Below are 10,838 nucleotides of genomic sequence, written 5' to 3' on the forward strand. Positions count from 1 at the left end.
TATGAATTGGAATTGACTTGATGGCAGTGAGTTTGGGTTTTTTTTTTTTTTTTTTTGGTTTGTTGCTCTAGATCAAGGCTGTCACAGTAGGGCAGGTTCTATGTTGAAGAAAGCTGATTTGTTACCACACTCTAAAAGTCAGCTTTGGTGAGGAAAGTGCATTCTTTGCTATAAAAGGAATGGTGAAGGGGGAAGAGGGAAGAAAAAATTATATCACCTTGTATGTATATGTCAGCCAAGTACTAATGGAGATGATGAGTTTACAAGAAAAGTTAAATCAGTGGAAAAGAACACATTCTTAACTCCAAAGGAAAAGAACTTAGCCTATAGAGTGCTTTATATGAAGGAGCTCTGGAGACACAATGCTGGAGTGCTCAGCTGATAAGCAAAGGGTCTGAAGTTTGAACCCACCAGCAGCTCTGTGGGAAAAAAGACGTGATGATCTGCTTCCATAAAGATTGCAGCCTACAAAACCCTATGCAGCAGTTTTACTCTGTCATATAGGGTCACTATGAGTCAAGATCGACTCAATGGTGGAAAACAACAATAACCAATAAGAAATATATGAGAGAATACATTAACAAAAGCTTATATTAAATTTGATGGCACTGTATCATTCACATAAGATTGCTGCCTATATCATTTAAGAAAAATACTTGGTTTTAGAGTTTTGTGACAAAGGTTTTCTAGTTTTCTTTTAAACTACAACAATAATTTTTTTTTTTTTTATACAATCTCATTAAAACTCTTAGATGTCAAACGCCTTCCATGTACACTGCAGTTTAAGACCAATGATGTTGCAAGCTTACCATATGCCAGGATTGGTGCTAAAGGAGTAGCCAACTTTCAAAAATATTATGAGGTAAGTGGACATTATTTTTTCTTTTTTCTTCACATTGAATTGAATAAACTGAGGAATTTGAGAGATGAAAAAGTTGCCCATGGTCATGCTGGTAGTAAATTATGTAACTTGGATTAAACCCAGGTCTGGGTTACTTTAAAAATCTATTTTTAGTCACAGTATTATGAAGAAGGAGCATTGGTAGTACAGTGGTTAAATGAATGGCTGCTAACCAAAAGGTCTGTGGTTTGAACCCACCATCTTTTCTGTGGGAGAAAAATGTGGCACTCTGCTTCCTTAAGGATTTACAGTCTTGGAAAACCTTTGGGGTTTTTCTACTCTGTCCTACAGGTTTGCTATGAGTTGGAATTGCCTCATTGGAAGAGGATTGATTTGGTTTTATATATTATGAAGAGGGAAAAATCTCAACCTAGTAGTACTACCAAGCTAAACTGGATTTAAAAATAATTGCATGCCTAATGAAAGCAATGGGAGCAAGCCCTGGTGGCACAATGATTAAGCACTGGGCTGCTAATCAAAAGGCCGGTGGGTTGAACCAACCAGCCATTCCATGGGAGAATTTATGACAGTCTGGTTCCATCAAGATTATAGCCTTGGAAGCCCTGTGGCGCAGTTGTACTCTGTTTTGTGGAGTCACTTAGAGTCTGAATCAAATGGACGGCAAGGGTAAAAGCAGTGTGTAGAATAAGGGATTGAAGGATGTAAGGCTTTGTGTGCTGCTTTTCAAAAGGTCTTGTTGTTGTTGTTATATGCTGTCGAGTCAAACCCAACTCAAAGCGACCCCTCTTTGGGTTTCCAAGGCAGTATCACTACGGAAGTAGATTGCCCAACCTTCCTTCTGAGGAGTGGCTGGTGTATTTGAACTTCCAGCCTTCTGGTGAGCAGTCAAGTGCCTTAGGCACTCTACTACCAGAGAGGGCTTCATGAGCTATATTTAAATCTATACATTTTCTATATTCTATTATTTTAAATAATAAAAAAATAGTATTTTAAATGTCTAACCTAATTAGGTAAGCCAGATGTTTTTTAAATATGCTAAAGAAACTTCAAATTTTTAATTAATACTCACTTCACTTTTAACCAGGAGGAGGAATTTACTGCAACAGCCTGAGCTTTAGCTTTTGCCAGTCACTGTTTTAAATTGCATTGTTGTCTTTCACTATGACAGAGTGACAATTTCATCAGTGGAAGAAAATTTCCCAAAAGGTCAGTAGGGAAAGCAAAAAACTACTGACACAGCTTCTGGGCTCCATGAGGAAATATTGACAATAAAATTTTGCTCAGACAGGATAGTACTAGAGCTGAATACTATATGACATGTCATGATTAATCCTGCTTGGGTCCTAAATTGGGATTTGTTCACACTTCAATCCTACCTGCAGAAATTGATTTTTATTTTACATAATAATTGCATAAAATACATGTAAGTATGATGATGATGATGGAATCCCGTGAGTTTTAAGGATTCCACATGCAATAGGCCAGAAGAGTTTAAATCAGGCAGATCTTTACATTGAGTCAAAACCAACCAACCAACCAGCCAACAACAACAAATAAAAATATATAAGAAATTTGTATTTCCCTGTTAATTGAACAAAATAGAAAAAAATGAAGGATTTAAACAAAAAAGCAAAACTTAAGACAATCAATCGTCAAAGTTCAACCTTATTCATGTGTCTTAACTTTACACAAGATCCAGATTTTTTAAATAATAACAACAGCTGAAGAGTGATAGGAAGGATTAAGTGCAGCCTGCTGGAATATATTGTATATTCTATTATTTGGCTTTTGCCTTACTTGGTAAAACAGGCTATAGATTTACACTATCTTAAAGATGGCTGAAACTGATTTTGCCTTAAAATGTTCTTGGTTTCAAATTCCGCTTCATTAATCCAATGATTAATTGGATTTAAAAATGGCAAGCCAAACTGTAGGGTGATATTTATATGTATTTTTAAAATGGCTGTGAGTTCTACCAGCCAAATACATAATCAACTCTTCTGTATCTAAAACAACTCTGAAGTCAAGAGACAGAAATGTACTAGTGGGACATTTATATTTGATGAGTACAAAGTTGTCTGATCTCATCGTTCCAGTGCTGAGTGGCTAATAACAATTGACAGCTGTTTTAGTCAGTTATAGTCTCATGTGTTTTTTGTTGTCAAAATGTAAAGTTAGAAAAATAGGTTAAGATTAACCATCTACAGAGGTAAAAATAACTTATAATTTGATTAATTAAATCTTTTGTTTTTCCCCCTCTATTTGCTTCTCTGCTTTCAAAGAGAAAACTATAAAACATCATTGATTAAATGATGTTCCTTGCCAGGGTACACACTCAGCTGTCAATGTTTATAAGCTCTGCTCCAGTTTCAGGAATTTTCTCTCACTTCCAAGCAATGGGAACTCATTTTTTTTTTCTGCCTCCATAACTATAATATCAAGTCTGCCTGTCGTGAAAACATAAATGGTTTGAAATCTGCAACTTTCTTTTTTAGGCCTAACTTGTTCAACAACACAATGGAGGAATGAGAAAGTCATTTATGAAAGAGTGAAACAAAGAGGAGAGAGAAGGGACAAGCAATGCTCAGGCGTTGTGTGTCCACAGAACAGAGAGCCTGCACTGGCTCCTTCTGTTGCTTCAAAGTCTAACTTTTTAACTCAGTCCCCAAAACGTAAGCAGAATATCATCTGTTTATATATATGCCTTCACAATTAACTTATACACTCCCCAGATTATGAAAAAATGAACTATTCTTTCCCCCTTTCATTTATTCATTAATTCATTCCTTCGTTCTTCAAACATTAATTGTTCTCCCTCTATTTGCCAAACACAGGACTACACATATGGGGACTCAGATATTACTAAGACATCATCCTTAAGGGGCTTTCAGCAAATCAACAATTTTGGTAAAAAGAATAATGCTAAGTATCAAGTTAAGGGGATGTTCTGCCCATTTCTGTGGACCAGAACAATCCCTGAGACAGATGACCTTGTTTGCCTCGGTGACAGCATCCTGTCAGCAGGCCTTCCATTTGCCATCTGCTTCATCGAGATCTTGTTTAAATTCATTTAAGATTGGGACCTTCTAAAAATTAAATTTTTATGTGCCTCCAAAGACTTCTCCAAAAGAGTCAAAAGAGAACCTACAGATTGGGAAAAAATATTTGGTAATAACATATCTGAAAAGGGACTTATCTCTAGAATTTATAGAACATTCCAACACCTCAATAACAAAAAGACAAATAATCCAATTAAAAAATGGGCAGAAGACATGAATAGACGCTTCACCAAGGAGGATATTCAAGCAGCCAATAAACATATGAAGAAATGCTCACGATCATTAGCTATTAGAGAGATGTAAATCAAAACAACAAGGAGATATCATCTTGCTCCAGCACTAGTAGCAAAGTTCAACAAGACAGAAAATAACAAATGCTGGCGAGGTTGTGGAGATATTGGGACTCTCATACACTGATGGTGGGACTGTAAAATGGTACAACCATTGTGGAAAGAAGTATGGAGATTGCTCCACAAGTTGGAATGAGAAATACCATTTGACCCAGACATTCCATTACTAGGTATATACCGTAAAGAAGTGAGAGCCATGACAAGAACAGATATGTTGTTGTTGTTGTTGTTGTTATTTGCCGTCGAGTCGCCCCCGACTCATAGCGACCCCTCCTTGGGTTTCTGAGGCAGTATCACTACGGAAGTAGGATTGCCCAACCTTCCTTCCAAGGAGTGGCTGGTGGGTTTGAACCGCCAGCCTTCTGGTTAGCAGTCAGAACAGATATATGCACACCCATGTTCATTGCAGCACTGTTTACAATAGCCAAAAGATGGAAACAACCTAGGTGTCCATCAACTGAGGAATGGATAACCAAACTATGGTACATACACACATACATCGCTAAAGAATAATGTAGAATCTGCAAAACACCACGTAACGTGGATGAACTTGGAGGACATTATGCTGAGTGAAATAAGTCAATCACAAAAGAACACATATTGCATTAGTCCATTTTTGTGAAAGTTAAGGAAAAGTTTATCTATGGAAAGAAATTTTCTTTGTTGGTTACCAGGGGTGGGAAGAGAGGGGAGGGAACGCTGTTAGATAGATAAAGTATTGATTTTGGTGAAGAGAAGGGCAATATACCAAATCTGTGTAACCAATATGACAGCATTGAGGATGAGAAAGACATAGAGAGGTACATGGGAGGTAAAGACAACAAATATGAACCCTTTTTTACATATAGTACTGCGTTGTCAATGAAGGCAAACATGGGTATATGGATGGATACATGGGTGGACAGACTGTATGATTAGGTATGTCTATGAAATGGGGAGTGTGTCCAAGTACATATATAGGGTTGGCAGACAATGGTCCTACAAGTTTATGTGAATGATCAGAATTCCCAGGTGTATAGTAGAGCTGACAAGGGGCAAATCTGTGGTCACTGCTTGGTCACAGCAGCTACCCAGAGAGACCGAGTAGTTGAACCTGTGGGCTTGGGAACATAGTCGCAGGGGTCATCAAGCTCAATTGGCATAACATACCACACAAAACATTGTTCCACCTCCTACTTTGGCAAGTAGTGACTGGAATCTTAAAAGCTAGCAAGCTGCCATCTAGATGCAACTATGGGTCTCTCCTCATCCAGAACAAAGAAGAATGAAGAAAACCAAAATTCATGGAAACAATTAGTCCTAGCAACTGGTACACCATCTGATCTGCAGTCTATATGACTCTGAGACCAGAAGAACTAGATGGTGCCCGGCTACCACTGTCATCCACTTGGAAGGGGATCTATGTAGGAGATCCTTGATAGAGAGGGAGAACAATGTAGAACAAAACTCAAAATAATTGGAGGAAAAAAAGAGGGGGACCAGGCTTGCTGGTCTGATGGAGCCAGATGGAACCACTGAGGCTATGGCCCCTAGCTACCCTTTGGGTCTGTACTCAAACCCACACCTGTGGTTTCCAGCCAAACAAAAGACAGGCATATGAGTTGAACATTTACCTCAAGTAGATACACTCCTTGGAGAGAACAATCATGGGAGAAAGAAGGGCTGCTTATGCACAGGGAGACAGCTCAGGGGACATCAGCCCATGGAGGGATAGACACTGGGAAGAGGCAACTGTGGGGAGGAGGTGGGAGGAAAGCTGTTGCATTGTGGTAAACTGTGGTCAATGTCATAAGACAAAGTGTATATGAACTGCTGTATGGAAAGTGAATTTGCTCTGTAAATCTTCACCCAAATCACAATTAAAAAAAAAAAAAAAAAGGAAAAAAAATTCATTTAAGATTGTCTGTAAGGCGATGGCAACTCCTGTGGGCCCAGGGTAATGATAGCAAATACCTGTGTACTCAGAAAGATTAGGGAACAAGGTGCCTTGGTTACTTCAGTGCTGTAATCATTTTAACTGATAATTATTACATTGGCCAGCATAGCTTAGTAAAGTTCAAAGAAACAGAAGACATAGTTTCTAAGTGGTTTAGAACTACTTTAGTATCTTGCTGTGATGCAAAGCTATTATATTAAAAAATTATAAGTGCAACACAACGGCATCACTGCCTTCCCTCATTTTGAAGGTCTTCATCCCTTCTTTTGCTTATCTGAAGCCTGCCCATCATCTCTGGCCCAGTTCAAGGCTCACATCCATCCTCCCTGACTTTCAAATCCATGAGGTTTGCTGCCTCACTTACTGCACTGTAAACTTGCATGTGATGGTCTTGGTCACATATATCTTTTAAGGCCCATTTTGATAATTTTACCTTAGGCCTCCTGTCCTACAGCATTTAACAACCTTTATCGTTTTACAAATGATATTTTTTCCTGCACTCTGTTGTGGAACAAGAAAGGCCTAAAAAGGAAGGTTGCAGATTTCAGTGGTACCAAACACTTGAAATATTTTTATTACAGACTGAATTGACATTGAAAGTGTGGAGCCAGCTCCTAATGCTGTCTGGGTCACAAGAGATGTTCAATAAATGATTGTTATGTATATTTTAATAACTAAGGTTAATATTGCTTTTGATATATATAATTTTGACTTATCTCCCCTGAATTAGTCTGACATCATTTCTGAATATATAAAATCTGTGTAAGGAGCACAAAATACATGTAATCTTCAATGCATCTGTCATTTGATTGTGATGACTGATACATAGAGAGAGTCAATATAAATTTAGGGGTAAAAAGCACAATATTCCATACAACAGGTAATTAGTAGCAATCAGGTTTATTTTTCATTATTTTTTTAATGCTAAATTGCTAGTTTTGTCCCCTACTGCTTCAAGAACCTATGCTTCACTAAGCAACTTATTGTATAATTGCTCCTTTCATAATTAGCAAATCATTTAATTAACACATGCTTATGGAGGGTTTGCAATGTGTAAGAAACTGCTCTAGGAAATACAGAGGACATGAAAAAGAATAAAATGCCCTCAAGTATTGTGGGGGGCTGGGGTGAAGGGTGGAAAATAGGCATTAGCAAATTATTAAGGTAAAGAATAAACTAGGAATGTTTAAGGAACAGGGAGCAGACTAGCTTGAATAGACCAGAAAGTTCATAGCATCCATCTTACTAAATGCTTGTTTAATTAATGAATGAAAAGGGGCATAATTTAGAACTAGATATTGGGATCAAATGGCCATGGACTCTGAGTGCAACTGCAAATGGCTAAAATAGGGAAAATGCTGAGTTAGGATGATTTATTTAGCAACAGTATTAAAGATGGACTGAAGTAGGTAGCCACCTGTGGAGTCTGTTGGACTAGAATGGCTTGCAAGTTGTTATGATGCTGGAAGCTATGCCATTAGAATTTCAAATAGCAGCAGAGTTCCCATGGTGGACAGGCTTCAGAGAAGCTTCCAGACTTAGAAAGAAAGGCCTGGTGCTCTACTTTAAAAAATTAGCTAATGAAAGTCTTATGGATTACAACAAACCTTCAACTTAATTATTTTGGACATATCATTAAGAGGGATAAATTGCTAGAAGACATCATGTTTGGTGATGTAGAGGGCCAAGAGGGGTCAGGGAGACCTTCAGTGAGATGGATTGGCATAATAGCTGTAACGATGGACTTGCACATAGATTCTTCAATGATGGACTGTAAAGATGGCTCAGGACCAGGAAAAGTCTCCTTCTATTGTACATGGGGTTTCCATGTGTCAGAGTCAACTGCTGATAGCTAACAACAAGAAGAACATAGTAGTGAGAGACCAACCAGGAGAGATATTCAGTAGCCATAGTAAAATACATGCAGGGAACAACCCAGAACATGGTTGTTGATAAGAAAAACAAAAATCAAGAACAGATTCAAGCCATTCATACACTCATCTGTCATTGCTCTCTCCCTCTTCTTATTTTCAGCTTTCTTTATACTACTGTTTTCCCTCCATATTTCTTTCTTTCCTCCTATCTAATCATTTCCTTTCAATACTGCAACAGAAAAATACTAGCTCTGCTAGTCTTCTAATCAAAATGGTAGAATGAGGAGTATAAGTCACTAGAATCATTTTGGTTGTGGTGATTAAAAAATATTTTATGAGGCTATGACTTGCTTATCAAACAATAACACATCTAAAAGAATTTACATAACACTACATATTTTTAATCCTCCCTAATTCCCTTTTCCTTCTGAGGAGAGGTTGGTGGGTTTGAACCACCAACCTTCTGGTTAGCAGTCAAGTGCCTTAGGCACTATGCCAATCCTCAGAAGGAAGGTTGGGCAATCCTACTTCTGTAATGATACTGCCTCGGAAACCCAAGGAGGGGTCACTATGAGTTGGGGCCTACTCGACAGCACATGACAACCACAACAATTTCCTTTTGGGAGTTCTGGTGGCATAGTGCCTAAGGCATTTGATTTACTGCCAATTTAACCTTTACAAACCAGCAACAAAATTAAGATCTCCATACAAGTTCTACCGGTTCATAAAAACCAGAGCAACTACAAACTCCTACTTTGAGCCTTCCATGAGCCCCTAAGTGAAAGGGACCTCTCCACCCTAAAACCCGTGCCTCTAATGCATTATCTTCATTTCAATGGTCAGTGAACATATCTTTTCACTTGAACAAGTTTTATGCAAACTGTAATAGGGAACCTTGCCTTACTCATCTTTCATCTCCCGTAACATTATATATAGTGGATATTCAGTTGTTCAATATCTGTGCAATTAATATGTATATAAATTTTATCAATCACTATTCCAGATATTTTGAGGGTAATGTCTCCAGGAAACTGAACTCACTGGTGCCTTAACCAACAAAGGTGACAGCAGGCTAAAAGGTTTTCTTTAGCCTAGACCTTGTGGACCTTCCTACCTACCTATCATTTGCCAAGGAATCCACTCAAACTCTTGGCAACTCCATGTGTCTCAGAGTAGAATTGTGCTCCTTACAGCTTTCAATGGATGATTTTTCTGAAGTGGATTGCCAAGTCTTTTTCTGTGGCAAATTTTGGATCCAAATCTTCAAACTTTCAGTGACGCTAAGCACATTAACCATTTGTACCACACAGGGACTCCTGACCTTGTGAAATGTATAGGAAAAAATGGAGTCTCTTCTAATACTCTTGCTGAACAGACTTTGACATGAGTTTTCCCTATGCAACCCAGTTTTACCAAAGTTCAGGGCTTTTGTCTCACAAAGATATTGTAAGGATTATAAAGCAGACCTGCAGTGCATTGAAGGAGATTTTTGTTTCTCATCATGGCACATGTACAAGCCAACTGGGAAGTCTTAAGCATAAGCTTGCAATTTTTAAAATGAAACTGAGCTCCCCACTGCACTGTGTACTGAGTACTGGAGTCATTTCCCAAATGCTCAAATTGGAATTAATTCTTTGACTCTCTTTAGTGCCGCACACTCATTACTGCCTGCCCATTCTTCATTATTTCAATAGAGTATTATCTTCACTATGCTGTATCTGATAAGGGGAATTGCAGCAGTTAGAGTTTAACAATCAGACTGCCCTTTGACACAGTGATGAAAAAGCCTTTTATTCAAGCCTTGAAAACAAATTAAGGAATTTGAGAATGATGTTCTAAGCAAATGGGAAATGGGGAACTAAGATAGTTAAGTATCATAATAAAGAACTTTAGGATCCTGACAATAGTGTGTGTCAGAGTGACTGTTCCAAAGATGTCTGGTATTGTGATGAGAAAATGGAGACATACACAGGTTGTTATCTTACTTCACATAGAAAACACACAACCTGCACCAAGCACCCTTACTCCTCTTTCACAGCAACTTACAAAGCAGTCAGACCCTGTTGGCAAAGGTATTTTCAATTTACATACTCCTCAGAGATCTTTTCAGTGAGTAAAACAGAGGTGAGAGGAATGCCCACGGGGCTACCCTCAGGAGGAAACAGACTCAGCTTGCCTTTCATTACTGTGTACACCGACTCCTCACTTATGGACTATCTCATTATGTGACGTTTTGCCTTTGAGACAAGAGTGAAAAATCTACTATCCAACTATTTTGCATATTAACAAGGTACATCTGGCAGTAATGAAAGCTGAGATACAAGGCGCGAGTAACTCTGGCTGTGATGTAACCATTATAGGTTGTCTGTCCACTTGGCTGGGCCAGGATTCTCAGTGGTTTGACAGTTATGTAATGATATAACTTGGCAATTATGTAATGATACGATTTGACAGTTATGTAATAATGGAATTTGGCAGTTATTTAATAATGATGTAGTCATCCTGCATTTTGTGAACTGATGTTATCTTCCTCCATTGTTGCATAATGATCTGGGTTTTGGAACTTTACCATGTCAATAACTGAGGAGTAGGTACACTTGATATTTTAAAGGGAGAAGAGTTTGAAGTTAGTTAGTCTTCTCTTTCCTTACTTTCTTTGTTAAATAATTGATTGTTTTCTATCTTCCTGTTTACAAATGCAATACTTTCTCATTATAAAAAATCTGGGAAATCTAGGAATTATAAACCATAAAAAAA

The 10,838-nt window shown here is 38.1% G+C and overlaps 1 protein-coding gene across 1 annotated transcript in view; it reads right to left on the reverse strand.

Moving 5' to 3' along the window:
- LOC103199672 (heparan-sulfate 6-O-sulfotransferase 3) overlaps positions 1 to 949 on the reverse strand; it is a 4,328-nt gene extending 3,379 nt beyond the window's left edge. Inside the window, exon 1 of the mRNA XM_007944000.2 lies at positions 810 to 949. Within this exon, the coding sequence (XP_007942191.2) occupies positions 810 to 949 (140 nt within the window). The remainder of the gene's footprint in view (positions 1 to 809) is intronic.
- Between the last annotated feature and the right edge of the window lie 9,889 nt (positions 950 to 10,838).

This window comes from Orycteropus afer, unplaced genomic scaffold (assembly GCF_000298275.1).
Source record: "Orycteropus afer afer isolate SDZICR_OR568_19922 unplaced genomic scaffold, OryAfe1.0 scaffold00117, whole genome shotgun sequence".
Taxonomy (NCBI): domain Eukaryota; kingdom Metazoa; phylum Chordata; class Mammalia; order Tubulidentata; family Orycteropodidae; genus Orycteropus; species Orycteropus afer.